The sequence below is a fragment of the Cervus canadensis genome, chromosome 22, assembly GCF_019320065.1.
Source record: "Cervus canadensis isolate Bull #8, Minnesota chromosome 22, ASM1932006v1, whole genome shotgun sequence".
In the NCBI taxonomy this organism is placed as follows: Eukaryota; Metazoa; Chordata; class Mammalia; order Artiodactyla; family Cervidae; genus Cervus; species Cervus canadensis.
This window is the reverse complement of record NC_057407.1, coordinates 42,555,302-42,576,565: the sequence shown is the minus strand read 5'-3', so window position 1 is coordinate 42,576,565 and position 21,264 is coordinate 42,555,302. Positions and strand designations below refer to the sequence as shown.

Here is a 21,264-nt window from a genome sequence, read left to right as displayed (position 1 = left end):
TGAAATTGTTACCAACAGAGGTGACATACATTCTAGAAAACATTCTGGATTCTTAGTCTCAGTATCCTGAACTTAATAATTTAAAAGTTAGGCTAAAACTCTGAGAAAAAGAGAGCTATAAATCAAAAGCAAACTTCAAAAAAAAAAATTGCATTCTATCTAACCTCCCCACACCCCTCAATCCAACTAGTGTAAAATTTCACCAAGACTCAATGACTCATCTCCATACCTGGTTTCCTCATCCTGCAGACGTTCACAAGACAAAAGGCAATTCCTGAAACTATCCTGGTCCTCAATGTAAGACTCCAGGCCACTAATGAACTCGTCTATTATCTTGGTAACATTAAAAAAAACAAAAGTAAAAATTTTAGTTTAACATTTGCTGTGGGTTAGTAAAAATGATTCTAGCACATTCAACTTAATGCCAGTGACTTTAAATTCCCAACTGAAGAGTACTGCTGGCAAAAAAAAAAAAAGTACTAGGGAGAAAATACATACTGTGGGATAAGAAGGATGTTTCCTCAGAGTCTGAAAGAGTTTCTTTTGGAAAACGATTTGATCCACAGCTATGAGAAAAGAAGACTAGTTGGTCCCCAGTGTCTTGAACACTTCTGACTATAGTCTCCCTTTCCTAAGACCTACGTTCCTGTCTGATGAAACCAATAAAGGTATTCTCAACCTAATAAACCCACAGCAAAACAGAATTAGCATTAGTAAAGGATAGCCACTAAGTATTAAAAAAAAAAAGATGCCATAACCTTAGCTGAATGGAATAATCTATGTTCCCAAAGTAGGGCCTTATATGGCTTTATTTAGAAATTTTCCTCTGCAATTATTCTAACCCAGATAAATACTCTATGGGTATTTATTTTGTCACAAGAAAAAAAAGTAATACTATATATAACATTCTTTCTTTAAAAAAAAAAGAATTAGACATACTTCACTTAACATGCATTAACTAAAATGTAATTTCAATTTCATCCTTGTCTCAAGACAGATGGTGCTCCCATTTCTAATCTTCACTGCCTCTCTAGAAAATCCATTATTCAGTTCTGAGCCCTTTCACTATACCCAGAGAAAAGATTTTCATTAAAATATTACCTAGTTGGTTCTGACTCTCTCCTGTTTTAAGAGTAATTCCTGATGTCTTAAGAAACTTTACAAAGACACTGTCATTTTCTTCAACTTCATTGTGAAGATGAGATTTCTTTGTCTTTTTGGAAAGTGGCTGCTTCCTGGCTTCTGAAAATAGAAAAAAATTTCAAGAATACAACAAAGAGTAGAACAAAGCTTTAAATGTAAACCCTAGAACAATAACCCTAGGATAATTGATGGGTTCCTGAGAGACTATACTGGAACTGATGCTGCAGTGAAATTTTATCTCTAACAAGGGTCAACAATAATGGCTTACAAACAAAACAATTAACAAACAGAATTATTTTCACCTATCGAGTTTTCTTTTGAAGAATTCAAAACATGCCACCTCTAACAAGAATAACCACAGAAATGTTTTCCACCCAAATTCTAAAGCAGTCAGGGTCTCTCATGTACTCTACAAACCACTACATCAGAATCACTGAGAAGCTTATTGGAAGCAATATTCTTCCAATTTTCTTAGGTCACATCCCAGATGTACAGAATCAAAATTTCAAGGCTGGAGCCTGGGAATCAAAATTTTTAATAATTTATATTCTGCAGGTAATAATCCTTACTTGCACCGAAGCTTAGGAACCAATGATCAGGATGCAGAGGTAGAAAGAATATGGCAGATTCTCCTACCTCATATCTTTGAGTACAAAGTCCAGACTGATTTCATCCCAAAGCTTTCAACCCATGAGAAGTAATTTTAAAAAAATAAGCAAACATAAACAAAAAGGTACGTGAGGTTCAGTACAATTATCTACTCTCCTCCCTTAATGAAGCAATGTTAGAATTGCCTTAATAGAGTGGATGAGTATAATACACAAAAGACAATCAACTACTTCTCATAGAAATACTTAGGGCTTCTGTCAATTGCATTCTCATTATAGACAGACTCTGTCCTTTTTCTTTGCCTCTGGTGTGTTTGCTTTGATATGATGCTATTCCTTTATATATCACCATCACAGTATTTATTCAGATCATTAATTTTTTTAAGGGAGGAAAGATGACCATAGTTTTTAAAGGGTTAGGGGCTTCCCTTGTGGCTCAGATGGTAAAGAAGCTGCCTGCAACACAGGAGACCCAGGTTCAATCCCTGGGTCAGGAAGATACCCAGAGAAGGGAATGATTACCCACTCCAGTATTCTTGCCTGGAGAACTCCATGGACAGAGGAGCCTGGTGGGCTACAGTCCGTGAGGGTCCCGAAGAGTTGGACACGACTAAGTGACTAACACAACAACAATAGGATGTTTTGGGCTTCCCTGATGGCTCAGTTGGTAAAGAATCTGCCTGCAATGTGGGAGACCTAGGGTCAATCCCTGAGTTGGGAAGATCCCCTGAAGGAGGGCATGACAACTCATTCCAGTATTCTTGCCTAGAGAATCCCCAAGGCCAGAGGAGCCTGCTGGGTTGCAGCCCATGGGGTTGCAAAAAGTCAGACACGACTGAGCGACTAAGCACAGACTATGCAGTTATCTTTGTGTCCCAGCACCTAAAGGATGTACGATAGGTAAGTTCTTATGTATGCAGATTCCTCTTATGTGGAGACTGAAACTCACAGACTATAGGTGAAAGTGAAGTCGCTCAGTCATGTCCAACTCTTTGCAACCCCATGGACTGTAGCCCACCAGGCTCCTCCATCCATGGGATTCTCCAGGCAAGAGTACTGGAGTGGGTTGCCATTTCCTTCTCCAGGGGATCTTCCTGGGCATGCCCAAAGTCATACATGCAATTAGAGGTAGAAATTCCAAATCTCCTGACACAGGATTCTGTGTGTCCTACCTGTTAAGCCTTGATGACTCCAACACTTCAAAGGAGGAACTTTATATCCCTTTTAGTGCCTCACACATTTGCTACAAAAATAAAGCAATGAATGATTAGACACTTACCAGAGGTATCTGCTGTCAGGCTCTCTTTATCCTCTGACACTGACAGTCTTCTTTTGGAAATCATTCTGACCAGTCTTCTTCAGTTAAGTTACTTTGCAGAACAAATCAGAGAACATAAGTTAGTCTGTAGAAGCTAGATAAATTCTGAGAAGTTAAAAATATTAACTCGAAGAAAACAATTAATGCTCTATCCAAAACCAAGGACTTTACAAAATGCTCTCTAAGCCAGATCTTGAGAAAATTTCAACTCCTCTTTCTGGTCAATACTTGCTTATTTTCACGACTTGTTTACCTAGTTGCTTCTTTAGCCAGATCACTTTTCTCTTGCTGAAGAATAAAACCCACAGTTCTCTGACATTGAAGATCCTTCACCATTTAGCCCCAATCTACTACTCCTTTAACTCATTAATCCAAAACTCCAATGTTGGGGCCTGGGCTAGGTGTTGGGGTTACATCTGTGAATGAAAAATGATTCCTGCTGCAACTGAAATGCTGTTCTCTGCCTGCAAATTACTCCTTCTCCTTAAAGTCTCAATCAAATGTCTTCTTCCTTGAAAACTGGACTCCTATCCCCAAAGGAGATTACTCCTCCAGCTTTCCTGCTCCAGAGTATATGTAAGAAACCTTAGGACACACTAGACTGAGGGGCTCCTTGAGAGCAGGAATCCAGTGTTGTTTATCTTGGGTATCCCTAGGGCCCAGCATGGTACCTAGCATTAAAAAAAAAAAAAATTCTGAGAATATTTGCTAAATGAGAATGGCTGGCAGGAAGGTAAATACTAATATCTAACAAAAACTATTGAGTCTTTTATATCTAATACTTCGTTTATTTCTCCCAAAACTTTTTGAGGTAGGTACCATTACTCTCAAGACGCCTGAGTTCAATCTCTAGGTCGGGAAGATCCCCTGCAGTAGGAAATGGCAACCTACTTCAGTATTTCTGCCTGGAAAATTCCATGACCAGTGGCAGAGCTGGGATTCCAATTTAGCAATCCGGCTCCAGGACCTGTCTGTCTCTTAACTACCACCCAATATATAGTTCCAACAATATTTACCATTTACTACTTACCAAGAGTCATGCTAAGCATTTTCTTTATCCTTTGCCTCGTTTACTATTTATAAGCATTATCAACCATTCTACAGAAGGAAAAACTAAGGCAAGTCATGGCCTCAGGACTTCAGGGAACACACCCTTAACACGTGCTAACCCGTCCAGCAGCCTCAAACCCGGGGAAACCAGGAGGGCTGCCTGGACTAGGTTCTCCGGGGAGGGGCGGGGGGCGAGGATGGGGGTAAAGTCTCTCCTCGCTTCGTCTTTTTAATGACTCAGGAAGGTACCTCGAGGTATTATCCCGCGACTAGACAGCTGAAGAAGCTGAGGTTGAGGGCACGGAGGCTCAGAGGTAAAGGCCAGACTCTGTTGGGACCGAGAAACCAGGCCGTAAGGTCGCGAAGCCTCGAGAGACGACGACCGCTGCCCCCACTCACCCACAGAGGCGGCGTCGCCGGGCCTCCTCTTCGACTTTCCCGCCCGGTACGACGCCACACTGACGCCACTGCAGCGCGCCCTCGCCGTGACGTAAAACATCCGCGCCGGAAGTGGGCGGCCCGGCGGCCCGGCTAGGGGCAGGATTCAAGGGACACCGCCGCCGTAGGGTCCGGGGCTCGCCTGGTTGAGGGGCGTGAGAAGGACCAGAGGCGGCCTCAACTAGGACCCGGTTCCCAGACGGAAAGAAACCCGGTTACACTCGGCCGGGAGCCCACTCTCCGTGAAGATGGCGGGGCCGGAGCTCTTGCTTGACTCCAACATCCGCCTCTGGGTAGTCCTGCCCATCGTCATCATCACCTTCTTCGTGGGCATGATCCGCCACTACGTGTCCATCCTGCTGCAGAGCGACAAGAAGCTCACCCAGGAACAAGTCTCCGACAGGTCAGCGCCCTCCCTTCTCCGGCAGTCTCACTCTCTCGTGACCTTGGGCAAGAAAGTACAGGGGTTATGTCAGTTTGCCCGGCTTCATCAGGCCCCCACTAGCTGAGTTTCCTTGGCTGAGTTACCCCTGTGTTTCACTTGTTCATCTGCGAAGTGGGGATGATAACTGGACATGCCTCATGGAGCAGGAGTGGGGACTAAATTTTAGATGATGTCTGTAAAACTTTCCTCTAGATACGGTATAAGTTTCCATGAGCTTGAATGATCACAAATGGGACATTTGGTTTCATAAAATAAGGTTTTGCTGCCTCAGAAATTACTAAAATTTTTCTAAAATGTGTTAAACGAAAATTGAGAAATATATAAATGAAAAAAACATTAGACCATATTTGGGAATAGAATGTATGTAAAAAGTGACTCTCAAGCTTGTAGAATATAGTGACATTTCGGAAAGGAAAAACAAATAGATCTTTAAGAATGTGAAACTCCAGTTTGAAAAATACTGACTTTGAAAACTAGAGTTTTATTTTAAGAAAATGTTTTTCACTTGCAAATTATGACTGCAGAAGATAAGCTTTACCTTTATCACCAGTTGTTGTCTTGTTGTGCTTAGCCGAGCAGGGACTTATTTTTAGATACTAATGGAAATAAAAATGCAAAATTCAAAAATTCTTGTAGCATTTGCAGACCTTAAGAAAAACTGAATATTTAAAATATATAGGATAATTTAAGTTGGTCTTATTTCAGGGTTTAAATGCCTCACATAATTCTCAACCCCACTTTTGCAAAATTGCTCAGCAATACAAATAGAGATCTATCTGAATTTCTGTTCAGCCTGTGGAAGTCCTGAATTCTCTATAGTGAACAAGGTTTTCTTGACGACTTACTATGTGCCCTGCACTGTGCTGTATGCTGCTGCTGCTGCTAAGTCGCTTCAGTTGTATCCAATTCTGTGCGACCCCATAGACAGCAGCCCACCAGGCTCCGCCATCCCTGGGATTCTCCAGGCAAGAACACTGGGGTGGGTTGCCATTTCCCTCTCCAGTGCATGAAAGTGAAAAGTGAAAGGGAAGTCGCTCAGTTGTGTCCAACTCTTAGCGACCCCATGGACCGCAGCCTACCAGGCTCCTCCGTCCATGGGATTTTCCAAGCAAGAGTACTGGAGTGGGGTGCCATTGCCTTCTCCGGTGCTGTATGCTAGGGGGTACAAAATATGACAAGACCCTATTCTCAGGGAGTTTTAGTCCAAGTGATAAAACATGCAAAGAGAAAATAGGAAATACTATTATTTTAGTGCTCAGGGCATGCTAACTACAGTGGTAATCACCTTAAGTGACATATGTGAAAAATTGAGCTTAAAATTCTTTAATATTTGCTTTTTGCTCTTTAAAAAACTATGGTAAAATATATATAAAATTTTCCACTTTCTTTTTTTCTTTTTTTTAAATGTATTTATTTTGGCTGTGCTGGGTCTTCATTATTGCACAGGCTTTTCTCTAGTTGCAGTGAACAGGAGCTACTCTCTACTTGTGGTCCGCAGGCCTCTCATTGGGGTAGCCTCTCGTTGCAGAAGACTGGCTCTAAGTGTGTGGGCCCAGTAGCTGTGGCACACAGGTTTAGTTGCTCTGCAGCATGTGGGTTCATCCCTAACCAGACTGAACCCATGTCTCCTGCATTGGCAGGCAGGTTCTTTACCACTGAGACACCAGGGAAGCCCCACTTTGACTGTTTTTAAGTATACAATTCAGTGCCATTAAGTACGTTCACCTTGTTGTGCAACTGCCGCCACTATACACTTCCACAATATTTTCCTGACCCCTAACAGAAACTCTGAGCCTATTAAATAGTAGCTCATTTCCTTCTCTCCCAACTCCTGAAACCCATCATTCTACTTTATCTCTAGGTACTTCATATAAGTGGAATCATATAGTATTTGTCCTTTTGGGTCTGGCTCATTTCATTTTGTATAATGTATGCATGGTTTGTCCATGTCGTTGCAAGTGAATGGATTTCCTTCTTTTTCAAGGCTGAATTAATATTCTGGTGTGTGTGTCTACACATATATCATGTTGTCTGTATCCTTTGAGGATTTTTTTAGAATTATTACTTATTTGGGGTTGTGCTGGGTTTTCTTTGCTGTGTGCAGACTTTCTCTGTGTGCAGAGAGAGAGGGCTGCTGTCCCGTTGTGGTGTATGGGCTTCTCCTTGCTGTGGCTTCTCTTGTTGCAGGGCACAGGCTCCAGGGCATTTGGGCTTCAGGAGTTGCCACACTTGGGCTCTAGAGCTCATGGGTTTCAGTAGTTGTGCACCGGCTTAGTTCCCCATGGCATGTGGAAACTTCCTGGACCAGGGATCGAACCCATGTCCCCTGCATTGACAGGTAGATTCTTAACCACTGGACCACCAGGGAAGTCCTCGGGGTTGTTTCTGTATCTGGGCTATTGTGACTAATACTGCAATGAACACAGGGTTGCTGTGATTCTATTTTTATTTTTTTTAAGAACCTCCATATTGGTTTTCATAAAGGTTGTACCAATTTACAGTCCCACCAACAGGGGTTTCCTTTCCTCCCTCCTTTTGCTTTTAAGATAAAGATTAAAATACAGTGGAACCCTTAAAAAAGAAAGGAATCATGTCACATGGTCACAACACAGATGAACCTTAAGAACATGAGGCTAAACAAAAGAGACCAGATACAAAATGGTAATATCTATATGATTCCACTTATATGAAGTATCTAAAATAGTCAAATTCACAGGAACACAGAGTAGAATGGTGGTTACTAGGGGCTGGGAGATGGGGAATGGGGACGTTATTGTGCAATGAGAATAGTTTCAGGTTTGCAGGATGAAAAAGTTCTGGAGATCTGTTTCATAACAGTGTGGATATGCTCAACACTACTGAACTGTGTGCTTAAATGTGGTTAAGGTGGTAAATTTTATGTTGATGTTTTTCACACCAATTTTTTAAAAATAGCACTGAGACTCAGACGTAGTCTAGCTCTTGCCAACCTCTCAAGCCTTGTCTCACCATGTTTCTGTAGTCCTCTTTCTTCCAGCCATATGGCATTTTCCCTGGTCCAGAAACAGCAGTGCTTACTCCTGCCTCAGGGCTTTTGCCCATGCTCCAGCTCTTTGCCAAGGTTGTCTCTTCTCATTAAGATTTCAGCTTAATGATACCCCCTTAGGAAAGCTTTCTCTAAGACCTTGACTTCTTAGACTCCGTCACATCCCCCTGTTAACACACTCACATTATCCGTCTCTCTTTCCTGGTATGTAACAAATGGATTTGATATTTATTCCTGTGGTTATTTGATTAATGTTTTTTCTCCCCTACTAGGCTTTAACCTTCTTGAGATACTTGCCTCTTTTTTTTTGGCCGCAGCATACAGGATCCCTAACTAGGGATCCAGCCCATGCCTTCTGCAGAAGAGCAGATTCTTAACCACCAGACCTCCAGGGAGGTCCAAGATACTTGCTTTTTGATCGCTGTTGTTCATGTCACCTACCATGGCACCCAGAAGCTCGAAAAGTATTTGTTCAATGAGAATAAGCCTGTTACTGTGTATAATATGAATGGAGATGTAGGAATTTTAAGGGACTCACCCAGAATCACATAGATAACAAGTGGCAGAGCTAATATTCGAACCCATCTGTCCAACTCCAGAGCTTAAATTGCTACTCATTATTCTAGACCCAGTGCTACTTATACTGTCCATGGTAAAGGACCAGTTTTGGTTTTTTAATTTTCAGTCTGTCACTGGCTGGTGCTTTGGTAAAAATTTTTGATCACATATTTGGATGTTTGGACAATGTCACATACTGTAGAAGTTTCTAAACCTTTAGTCTCGGTGTCTGTTCTCACCTCATCACAGACCAGCGTTGCAACACAGGCCGGATTTTGAGTAGCTTTAGTTCCACCTCCAGGGAATGGAACGTCTCACCTCTCAACTCTTTAGGCTTGTGTTTACAGTGTTCTGTTTTGTTTCGCTTTTCAAGGAGGATTTCCATTAAGGAGGTTTTTTCCTCCCCTCATTAAAACAACTTTTGAAAACCTAGAAAAATTAGCATTTTGATCTCTTCTGTTTGGTGTTTGTTCTGACACCGCCCACTTGGTACACTTTGTTATCTGTAAGGATCAACTATGTTCAAATATCACCAGATAATTTCATTTATTAATTCAGTAAGTGTTTACTGAGAGCTTACCAACATCTGCACCCTGAGTAGAATTTGTATTTGTTGTCTTTCAGGTAACAACCCTGTCATGCCCTGTAATCATTTCTCTGGTTTTGTGTTTTTTTTAAACTTCCTTCTTTTATCCTCACCCTTCCTCCCTTCTGCCCCCAGGTCTTTTGAGAAGCATCCAACTGCTACTCTTTTTACTCAGAGAAAAGTTCCTTCTTAGCTCATTATAAAGTAAGAAAAAGCATAATGTGCCTTCTTCAGAAATCTTTGTTCAGAAAGAGTCACTCCTGAAAACTTCTTGTGGAAAGCTGTGTTGGGTTAAGTATGTCCTGTTGGTGTTAAGGGCACTTGTATTTTGAAAAGTTTCCACACAGAGCTATTGCCAAATAGGCCTTCTCTTGTGTTTAAATAGGTTTTCTACTTTATTCTCTCATTTTCTTCTAGAGTTTCACTTTTAAAAATCTCATTGTCTTGGTTTGGTTTTTTTTTTTTTCCCTTCAGTCAAGTCCTAATTCGAAGCAGAGTCCTCAGGGAAAATGGAAAATACATTCCCAAACAGGTACTCATTTATCTTTTATTACAAGCTCCACGATTCACTGTTGAGGACAGTAGATATCTGAATGTTTTATAAGGGGACTCTTTGGGGAAAGCTGAAAGCAGGCAAGTCAGTAATTAAGCTGTGGCCTAGTGGTGTTTGCTGTCATTTTGACCTTGCTCTTCTTGGGAAATTGTTTTCAAATGTGACTCAGCTAAAGTGTCAGGTCGGCTGCCAAGTAGGCTGCCAGCTCTGAATGTAATAGCATATTCCACGGGCCTTCTGACTAAACCTCGGGGAAATAATTTGACAATGTTCTATGTCATAGTTTTTTTGGTTTTTTTTTTTTTTTTTGGTCACAGTTTTAAGACTTAAAAAGTTCTTTTTTCTACTAGTCTTTCCTGACACGAAAATATTACTTCAACAACCCGGAGGATGGATTTTTCAAAAAAACTAAAAGGAAGGTTGTGCCGCCTTCTCCTATGACTGGTATGTTTATTCCCCTCTCTCATCTTTAAGGAAGATTTTTAACATGATGGGGGGATGAGCAGGGAGGATGTCCTTTTATTTGAAATTTAAATGGTATAAGACAGTAATCTGAGGGAACTTAGGGATCATCTGATACAGGGATCTACAAACAGGGGATTCTCTTTCAAATAAATCTTATACCTTGAGAACTCCAATGTATAAAGTGGAATTAAAAGCAAGAGCTCTCGGCTAAGGGGACGGGGAGTAGGGCCATTGTCCCCAGGTCTCTCCCCTTTGCTGTTCCTCAAGACCCAGGGTTCTGAGGGGCACGGCTGGAAAGCATTCCAGTCCCAGGTCCCACCCAGTGCAATCCTGTTGCTGGCAGATGACTCCCAGATTCTGCCTAATTGCTTTCCTCGGTGATTCATTTCCTTGTCAGACATGATTGCTTGTTCTCCCCCTACAGTTTTTCCTCTAACAGATTTCTTACTTCCTCTGATCCCAGTCATGTGAAAAATACATCATCTTTAAAGTAAAACAAAAATAACATATTATTTGGTTTTACTTATCCATTTATTTCAGTACCTATTTCTTTAGGTTAGATAACCAGTATCATAAACCCAGACAGAAGGTACTGGAATTGATTTCAATAATAAGTCTTTTAGCAAATCTATAAGAAACAAAAGACCAATAAGTATATGGAAGATATTTGACATAATTAAAATCAGTGGAATGCAAATTAAAACACGGTATCCTTTTTAACCCATTAAATTAGAAACGATTGAAAAGCTTGACCACAACCCACTCCAGTATTCTTGCCTGGAGAATCCCATGGACAGAGGAGCCTGGTGGGCTACAGTCCATGGGGTCGCAGAGAGTCAGACACGACTTAGCGACCGACTACACACAATTTATTTCTTAAACTGGAATTTGAGGGCCTTCTATGGGAATGTTAGATTGACCCTGAAGAGTACTTCTCTTAAATTCAAATGCCTTTTTCATCTAGTGAACCAAAAATTTATCTTTAGTAACATTAATGCCATCACTTTGTGTGGGGAGATGAGTAGGATAGTAGAATTTTAAAGCATACTAGTTAATGTAGAGTATTAGCAATGAAGCATTTTACTTTGAACTAACGATTTCTTTGTCAAAACATGTCCTTTCTCCTTAATTGATGATGTGAAGTTATGAAAGCATTTATTGAAATATATTACATACTCAGCTTGATAAACAAGAATAATGATTTTTTTTTTTTTTTTTTTTTAAAGAAAAGCTTGACCAAAGCTGCTACTGTCAAGGTCATGGAAAGTGAAGTCCTCTTACTGTTGCTGAAAGTCAGTTTTAAATGGTCAGATCCCTTGGTCCAAAAATTCTTCTACGAGTTTCTCTTACAGAAACACTTACTCAAATTTGCAGATTTATGTACAAGGAAGTTGTTGGCAACATTTTTTTTTTTTGCCAATAAACAATCTATTGGTCTAACCAGAAGTGATGAGTGTGACCACAGTGGACGCCTATGCAGACATTAAAAATAATAAGCCATATTACACCAATATGGAAACATAATATGTCACAATATGTTAATTTTTTAAATTAAGAAGCAGAATAGTAAGCATAGTATCCCTTCATGTATATATATACAGAAAGAAACTATTGTGTGTATATACATATATACATGTATAGGTATATATGTACATTTATATTGACATATAAAGATAGAAGAATATACAATAGTTAAAAGTGTTTAGACAGTAGGCAGAGGAACTCTCCACATCCTGTATTTATATGTCGTGTGAATTTTTTACAATGAACTTGTATTACTTGTATTAATTTTATCAAGTAAATTTAAAAGTTACAAAAAACAAGGAATAAATCCCTACCAACAGTGGTAACAGCTATTGGTTGCTTGTTTTTCTGTCTTAGATCCCACCATGCTCACAGACATGATGAAAGGCAATGTCACCAATGTCCTGCCTATGATTCTTATTGGCGGATGGATCAACATGACGTTTTCAGGCTTTGTCACAAGTAAGTTACAGACTCAGAAGACTTCAGGTTTACTTCATCTTTGATCCTTTCCCGTGACCCTACTCAGAAATCCAGGTGCTGCTGACATACTACTGTCCCAGGTCCTATGTTCTCGAGTGGAAACTGATAATAGTCCTTGAACAAAAAAATTGATTATGCTCTGATTTCCCGGCTCTTATCCCAAAGTGTTCATACATTGATGACACGGATGCTTTTCTACTAAGGGACTCGAACAAGTGGCTGACTAATTTGCATCCAAAATTAGTTTTGTGTCCTAGTGAGTAGGCGGCAGGGAAGCCTGTTCCTGTCTTGACTTCATCTTTGAGGTGTTGGGTCAGTTGCTTGTCGATTTGTTTGAGCCGCTTTTATTTAAATGAACTTGGTGTCTTAGGAATGTCGTTCTTTGTGCATATATATTCCACTTCGGGTTTAACAGACTTGTGCTGGTTTCTTTTCCAGATTTTGGGGCACAGCTCAGGTTGAGCCCCTACTTCTTAAGCACTAGACAATCTGGTGTTGTTCAAAGCACTAGAATCAAGTGACTTTTGAGTGTTAATTCTTCAGAAAGTGACATAAGTCTCTTTGTGGAAATAAGTTTCTAAACACTGTATGGTACAGAGTTCCCATCTCCTCAGGGAGATATGTGCATCACACTTATTAAACTGTTCTACAGAGGAAGCTGGGCATGATTCTGAACTTTTTCTTGCTTTTCTGCAGCCAAGGTCCCGTTTCCACTGACCCTCCGTTTTAAGCCTATGCTACAGCAAGGAATTGAACTACTTACATTAGATGCCTCCTGGTAAGGACTTTCTTCTATTGAGTAAAAACACCAACCAAAATCTAAAACAGGGATCTCTTTAAACAACAGGATTTCCAGTTTGCCTGCTTCACTGGAATAGGTTTTTGGAGTTTTTCTCATTGAAACTCCACTCAGAATGCCACAGATTATGGTAACTTTTACATAAGCTTTCTTGCAAAAGGAGAGAATGTATCAAGCTCTTTCCCCTAGCTTCTTGGGTCTTAAGAGCTCAAAAAAGTAGATGTGTCCACCCCAAAAAAAGTTAAAGGCAGGAATTCTGGACAAAGCAGACTTTTTAACAATAAATGCCCTGGGGCTTATGGAAGTGGATGTTGGTATTATTTGTTTCAAAATACATTACTTCAAATAACAACATTAATCCTTTTCATTGGTACCAGTCACTGTGCTAGATACAGTCCATATATTATTTTATTCTCGTAGCAACCCTATCAAGTGGAGCCATTGAGATTTGACCACAAGTCTGTCCAAATCCAGCACTTGTGTCTTATTTACCGTTCTGCTTTTTATATCAGAGTAATAAAACCCCAAATATGAAGAGCTCTCAGGACAGTGCTACAGTCTCTGGAACACAGTAGCGCTTCTTCATGTGGTCTCTCCAAGATTATTTTGGCTATGGCTTCCCAGAGACTAGTGTCTAATGGAAACCAGACAGGGACTTCCTTAGTGGTCCAGTGGTTAAGAGTCCACCTTCCAATGCAGGGGTCACGGGTTCAGTCCCTTGTCAGGGAACTAGGATCCCACTGCAGCAGGGCAACTAGGCCAGCACACCATAACTCGAGAAGCCTGCCCACCACAACAAAGACCCAGCGTAGCCAAAATAAAATTGAGTAGGCTAGAATAAAATAAAATAGCCAGACAGCAGGAGGAGGAGAATGGGCAATGGGGGTCACCATTGCCGATCTTGACTCACTCCGCAGTTGGAGCAGTTTGTGGTTGTTTGGGAGGGACACGATAGACCCTGCGCTGGGAGAGTCTTGGGCCTGCACACTTCCCTGAGAGGAGAAAAGCTGTACTTCCTACGAGTAGCACAACTGTTAAACTTGGACCTTCCAGTCTCCTGTGGGTAAACACAAACTTCATGGGCTGGAGAAAAGCTGTTTTATTTTTGTCAGCACCTGGACAAGTATGTTTCTGACATGCTCGTGTGGACAAAGGAGCCTGGAACCACATATGAACTAGCTTACCAGTCTGAAATATTATGTACAGATGAGTGTGACCCAAGTATTGGAATGAAGTGTGGGTCCTTTCCCTCTGTATCATTTCTTACACTCATTTTACTTTTTTATTATATGCAAACATATTAACTTCATTGGGGCAAGGTGGGAAACCTAACCTAAGGAGAGCTTTGGGATATAGTTCAAAACTTGAAATGGCTTGTCCAGCCACCACAGTCTTCAATATGAAGCCTGCTAACACTTGTGGTTTCCTTAGAGAATGGGATTCAGGACAGGAAGCCTCTTTCAATTTATATCTTATGAACTTCAGTATTATTTGCAATTATCATATACATCAATAACAAGTGTGTGGTGTTGTCATGATTACAAATAATAAATGGTTTGAAAACTCACTATGTAGGCAGGATAATTAAACAAAACTCATGTTCCCTGATAAAATGAAGCCCACCAGTTGTGAGTTCAGTTCCTGCTACTGAATGCCAAAGAAGGAGCTGTTAGCCTCCATATATTACCTCATTTTACCCTCATGGCAACTCTCTGAAGTGAGTGGAAGAATTGAGATTTGACCCAGGTCTATCCACAAGGCTCAGCTGTTTGCCTGCAGAGAGCTATAAACTATTAATATTTGTAACATGGCCTTCACGTGTGTTTCTTCTTTGGTTGTGCTCTGGATGACTACTGGCTGACCCCAGGTGATTCCTTTATATACTCTGAACAACTTTGGGTGGTAGAAATGTATGAACTAGTTTATCCTGAAATAACTACCTACATTGTTTCACTTTTGCTTCCTAGGGTGAGTTCTGCATCCTGGTATTTCCTCAATGTCTTTGGGCTTCGGAGCATCTACTCTCTGATTTTGGGCCAAGATAATGGTAAGAGGCAATTACTTCAATAGCTGAGTCATTCATACCAGGGCCAGAGTGATTATGTAGGCTGTGTTGTATTGAACAGAGTGAAATATGGTGCTTCATTCCCTAAACTTATTCCTAAGTTTCTGAGGTATTCTGAAAGAGTCTTAAGCATCCCAAGGTCAGACTGAAGATCTGAATTCTCCTCATTAATCACGGGGACAGTATTTAGTTATGCAGAGTCTGATACCCTCCAATGAGGGACCCAGCACCAGCAATGTAAGCCTGTAAATGTAAGCCTGAAGCTGAGAGAAGGCTGGTTTGATCAGTTCGCCCATTGACTAGAGACCAGTACCAGTCCTGGCTCTCTTACTTAAATAGCTGGGACCCTGGGTAGTTACTTAACCACACCAGTCTTCTGCCTACCTGTAAAATAGGGACCTTAATAACTGACTTCTGGGTTTGCTGTGAGTAGATAAGGTAGATACATGGAGCACTTAGTGAAGTACCTGGCATATTGGTGTTGCTCAGTAACTCATAGCTATTGCTCGTGTTATTTAAATTTGAAATAAAGTTTAGAGCTTCCTTTAGTTAATCTTCTTTCTCCTGCTGTTATCACGTCCATTGTTTGCAAGAGGTAAAGTGACTTTCACAAAGTGTGTGACAAGGCCAGTGAACTGTCCATGGTTCTCTAACCCACTGCCAAGCATCTGTAAGTGCTGTGTGAGGACCACGCTTCCCTGAGGGTCCTGGGTGCGGGCTGTGCCCTGGCATTCACCGGGGTGTGTCTTACGCTGCAGCTGCTGACCAGTCTCGGATGATGCAGGAGCAGATGACTGGAGCAGCCATGGCCATGCCCGCAGACACCAACAAAGCTTTTAAGGTACACTCACTTCTCTTCCCAGCTTCACCGAAGCTCAAAGGTGTTACCAGAGTTACTTTTAAAGATGAATTCCCTGAAGTGAGTGTGGTATATATATGGTTCCATCATTTTAAGTTGAGTGAAAATGTATTTGCATTTACATGTCTCATATTCCAGAGACAGAATCATCTGATAAGTAAGTTAGAGATTCTTGGTACTTTCGGTGGTTTTTAAATGCTCACCCAATTTAATCCACAGTGTAAATGAAGTTATAAAAGCAGCCCAATCAAAGATGCCAGGTAGACATTTGGAATATTTTGAACTTTTTTGGACCCTGATATAAATTTCATTCAGTAAAATCTAAATTGGGAATACCTTGGCAATCTAGTGGTTAGAACTCCACATTCTTTAACTGCCGAGGGCCCAGGTTCAATCCCTGGTGGGGGAACAAAGATCCCACAGGCCATGTGGCTTGCTCCCAAAAAAACCTAAATTATTTGAGCCTTTCATAAATGATTCTTGAATTTGTAAAATCCAATATAATTTTATACAGCAAAATCTCACTAATTTTTCATGATGAAAACTAGAAATAGAGAGGAATTTGCTTGATGAAAGATACCTATGAAAGACCCACAGTTAACATACTTATACTGGAAGCTTTGCCCCTAAGGGTAGGAACAAGACAAAAGATGTCCACTATGACCACTTCTATTCAACATTATTCTAGATGTTCTAGCCAGGGCAGTTAGGCGAGAAAAAGAAATAAAAAGCATCTAGATTAGAAAGGAAGAAGCAGGAACTTCCCTGGTGGTCCAGTGGTTAAGAATCTGCCTTCCAATGCAGGGGACTCGGGTTCGATCCCTGGTGAGGGAACTAGGATCCCACATACCACAGGGCAGCTAAGCCCACATGCTGCAACTAGAGAGGCCCATGGATCACAGTGAAGACACAGTGCAGCCAAATTTAAAAAAAAAAAAAAAGTTTTAGAAGTAAAACTGTCTTTGTTTGCAAGTAATGTGATCTTTTACATAGAATATCCTAATAGGAATCCACCAAAAAACTATTACATGTAATACATTCAGCAAGATTTTCAGAAATCAGTCATAGTTCTACACACTGGTAATAAAGAATATGAAAAATAGAAATTAAGAAAATCATTCCATTTACAATAGTATCAAAAAGGATAAGAATAAATTTAACAAAACAGCAAGACTTGTACCATGAAAACTGAAAAATATTGCTGAAAGAAACTAAAGAAACCCTAAATAAATGCAAATATATCCATGTACATATTATCTTGACTTACTGTTATCGAGATGGTAGTACTCCTTGATCTGTTGATCTACAGACTCAAAATCCCACCAACTTTTCTTGCGCAAATTGGCAGTCTGATCCAGAAGATAATACGGAAGTGAAAGGGCTTCAGAATAGGTGAAACAATGTTGAATAAGAACGGAGTTGGAAGACTCAGGACTTCCTGATCTGAAAACCTACTTCTGAGCTATAGTAATCAAGACTGTGTGGGACTGCCGGATGTGCAGACTTGCAGACCAATGGAACAGAGCTGATATTCCATTCAGTCGGGACTTCCCTGACGGTCCAGTGGTTAAGACTCTGTGTGCTTCCAGGGGAGGAGGCCCAGGGTCGATCCCTGACCAGGGAACTAAGATCCAAATGCTGTGCAGTGCAGCCAATAAATAAAAAAAGTTTTGTTTTTCTTTTTAAAGAATTGAGAGTTCAGAAATAAACTCATACATGTAGGTCAAATGATTTTTGAGAAAGCTGCCAAAATAATTCAGTGAGGGAAAGAATAGTTTTGCTGTTTATTGCGTACAGAGTTTCTGTTTCAGGGGATGAAAAATTTAGAAATAGTGGTGATGGTTGCACAACATTGTGAACCTAAAAAATGCCACTAAATTGTATACTTAACAGTGGTTAAAAATGGCAAATTTTGTTTCATATGTATATGAATATTTACCACAATAAAAAACATTGTGAATAAAAGTTTTTAAATGGGTCAAAGACCTAAATATAAGAGCTAAAACTAGAAAGCTCGTAAAAGAAAACATAGGTGTAAATGTCTGTGACCTTAGATTAGGCAATGATTTCTTAGATATGACATCAAAAGTGTAAGCAACAAAAGGAAAAATAGATAAGTGGAACTTTGTCAAAATGAAAACTTCTGTGCTTCAGAAGACACTGTTAACAAAGTGAAAAGCCAGCCCATAGAATCGGAGAAAGTGTCTGCAAATCATACATCTGGTAAGGGTCCAAGATTCAGAATAAAGAACTCTTAGAACTCGACAATAAAAAGATGATCCAGTAAAAAGTTGGCAAAGGATATGAATGCTCATTTCTCCAAAGAAGACGAACAAATACCCAATAAGCTAAGCACATGAAAAGATGCCCAACATCATTAGTCATCGGGGGGTTTTGCAAATCAAAACTTCAGTGAGAAAAAAAAAACTTCGGTGAGATACCACCTCGCACTCACTCGTATGGTTATTATAAAAAAGATGGACAGTAACGAGTGTTGACAAGGATGTGGAGACATTGGAACCCTGATTCGTGCTGGTGATTATGCAGCTGCTTTGGAACACAGTTCTTAGTCTTATCCTCAAAAAATTAAACACACTTACCATATGACCCAGCAGTTCTGCTCTCAGCTAAACACCCAAGACTGAAAACATATTTTCACACAAGAACTGAGTACAAGAATGTTCAGAATACTACTGATAATAGTCAAACCTAGAAACAATCCAAATGTCCATCATCTGATGAACAGATAATGCAATGTCTAGACAATGGAATGTATGCAGTGGAATATTAGCCATAAAGAAGAATGAAGTGCTGAATCATGCCACAACAGAGAGGAACCTTAAAAACATGCTAAGAGAAGGGAACTATAACCAATATCCTGTAATAAATCATAATGGAAAAGGATGAAAAAAACTAAATGTATATGTATAACTGAATCACTTTGCAGTATGGCAGAAACCAAGACAACACTGTAGATCAAGTATACTTCAACAAAATAAATTTTTTTTAAAATGTTAAGTGAAAGAAACCAGTGACAAAAGGCCACATAGTGCATCCAGAGAAGATGACAAGATTCAGAAAATGAAGTAGTAGTTGCCAGGGGCTGGGGAGGGGATATGGGAGTATCTGCTGTTTGATGTAGAGGGAGTCTGCCGTGACAGAAGTGTCTGGAACTCCACAGCAGTGATGGTTGCACATCTGTATGAACACACTAAAAGCCACTGGAGTGCACACATTGAAGGGATGGATTGTGTAAATTATTGTTTTTAAAAACCCATACCTGTGAGCTAACATTTATATTGCACATTAAGTTTTGTAGAGCATTTTTAAAGACCTACTAATTAAAGGCAGAAGTAGTCAGCATTAATAGAATACTTGAGAAATGTAATTAGTTGCCAGCTCCAGGGACCTGAACAGATTGTTTCTTTCTTAGCCTAGTCTCCTGTCTGTAACTTAGGGGCGGGGGTGGGTGAGCGGACAGCAGCACCTCCCTCATAGGATTGAGTGAGTGTCACATGTGCAGAGCTTGATCCCGCTCCAGGCCTGAGCATATCAGCACTGCTCCTGTAACAGCCCTTCTCTCCCTGCCCCCATGTTTCTCTTCCTTTGCAGACAGAGTGGGAAGCTCTGGAACTGACGGATCACCAGTGGGCACTGGATGACGTTGAAGAGGAGCTCATGGCCAAAGACCTCCATTTCGAAGGCATGTTCAAAAAGGAATTACAGACCTCTATTTTTTGAAGACCAAGCAGGGGCTAGCTGTGTCTGGAACTTGGAGTAGCGCTTAACCTTACAACTTTCATTTGAGCTGGAGCCTCTTGGAATGAAAAGGAGGGTGCATGAGCTGGCGGGGGTGCAGCAAGGATTGTTCTTGTCTGAGGCGGGCTCCCCTTCATGTTTGAACCCAGAGGAAACGTGAGGAGTGTATGCTGGGTGACTTGCCCAGAAACAGCTATTTTTTAAATATTTTAAATGTTCCTTCTGGTGACTCTAGTAATAAAAGTAAGAGAAAGGGGGGACACTCAAGCTAGTGATAATATTAAAAAACGGCAAAAATTCAGTCTATGGAAAAAGCATTGTCAATTAAACCTAATTATTACGTGCAGTCATTCTGACACCTAAACCTCAGTAAACTCCTGTTTTCTTGGAATCCAAACACCCTGCATTTCACCTTAAATTTTTTGTTAGTATTTGTATAACTTCCCTTTCACAAATAATACATTTTCATTGTTGAAAATTTAGAACCAATGGATAAACAAAATGAAACTCTCTGTGTTGTTCATTTTGCGCCTGCAAATGACATGAAAAGCAAATGTGTCAAAACCTGACTCAAGCTCTTTTCCAGAGTAAATGCCCAGGGCCAGGACAGACTTAGCAAACCTTCTCTCTGTCTTAATACTATCAAGTAGAAATTGGTGACCCTGAGACACTGCCAGATCCTCAAATGCCTTTGGGATGCTCAAAGACTTCAGTGGTTAAGTAATGTGAAGTCTTCATCTGGAATTCATAATATATTAAATCCACTGTCAGATCAGTAGAGCTGCACTATACATGGCTACTCCACTGAACGAAAGACCCCATGTCCGAGTTATTCTGGATGAGAGAGAGCTTACATGTGGTTGTAAGAAGGGAGAGAGGGTGATTGCTGGCAGACACAGAGGTAAGGGTTGCCCAGGAATAATTCTGTCTGGATTAACTGTCCCAGGGAGGTGGCAGAGGGCCTTCTCTGTACCAAGAGGTGAAATGTAACTACACATTGAACGTTGTAATCAGGAACAAACAACTCAACTCTACAAATTAAATCGTCCTGTCTTTTTGTCTTTACCTGTACAAACATTACCTCTGTGGGTCACTCACAGCCTTCTGCCAACAGTTATGAGTATGTATTGTGGACCAGTGCTGGAGAGTCTAAAATGGAAAAAATGGGACTCTTGTCCTCAGGAACTCATAAGAGAGACACATGAGAAATTGGTGGTTCTTAATCATTCGTTGGGTCACAGTACCTCTTTGAGAATCTGATGGAAGCATAGACCTCTAGGGTAACCCCAGGAGCACTGATAGACCCTTTAAAGCCTATTCATAGTGACACGCTGACCCAAAGTTAAGAGATGCTAATATTTAAAACAGTTGTTAAAATATTAAAGGAGCAAAGATTCCCAGGGAAGCTAACCTTTGCTCTGGGTCTTGAAAGAGTTCTGCAGTGTAGAAAGGCATCCCAAGCAAAGGGAAGAGAACCAGTCAAAGCCCGCAGATGAAAATGTCTACAATTCACTGCTTCCTGACGAAGTGGGGAGTGGTATGGTATATACAGAAAGGTCTGAATCAGGCAGGAATGGAGACAATAC

General features: G+C 40.6%; 2 protein-coding genes across 5 annotated transcripts in view; one reads left to right on the top strand and one right to left on the bottom strand.

Annotated features, from left to right (window-relative positions):
• The window catches only part of FANCD2 (FA complementation group D2), a 51,910-nt gene extending 47,266 nt beyond the window's left edge, over positions 1–4,644 (bottom strand). For 2 of the 4 annotated variants that reach the window (XM_043442401.1, XM_043442404.1), the window contains exons 1-5: positions 4,519–4,644; positions 3,031–3,121; positions 1,102–1,242; positions 499–566; positions 230–333 (exon numbers count right to left, since the gene is read on the bottom strand). In XM_043442401.1, coding sequence (XP_043298336.1) covers positions 230–333; positions 499–566; positions 1,102–1,242; positions 3,031–3,094 — 377 coding nt within the window. In that variant the 5' untranslated portion in view covers positions 3,095–3,121; positions 4,519–4,644. Of the gene's footprint in view, positions 1–229; positions 334–498; positions 567–1,101; positions 1,243–3,030; positions 3,122–4,099; positions 4,304–4,368 lie in introns of those variants that run through there. The other 2 variants (XM_043442402.1, XM_043442403.1) reach the window with 2 other exon arrangements.
• Positions 4,645–4,789: 145 nt separating this feature from the next.
• On the top strand, positions 4,790–20,188 carry EMC3 (ER membrane protein complex subunit 3). Its single transcript, XM_043442405.1, has 8 exons — positions 4,790–4,960; positions 9,646–9,703; positions 10,075–10,168; positions 12,071–12,175; positions 12,893–12,974; positions 14,963–15,042; positions 15,819–15,901; positions 19,532–20,188. The coding sequence occupies exons 1-8, from the start codon at positions 4,806–4,808 to the stop codon at positions 19,658–19,660; spliced, it is 786 nt and encodes a 261-aa protein (XP_043298340.1). The 5' UTR covers positions 4,790–4,805; the 3' UTR covers positions 19,661–20,188.
• Positions 20,189–21,264: the final 1,076 nt, after the last annotated feature.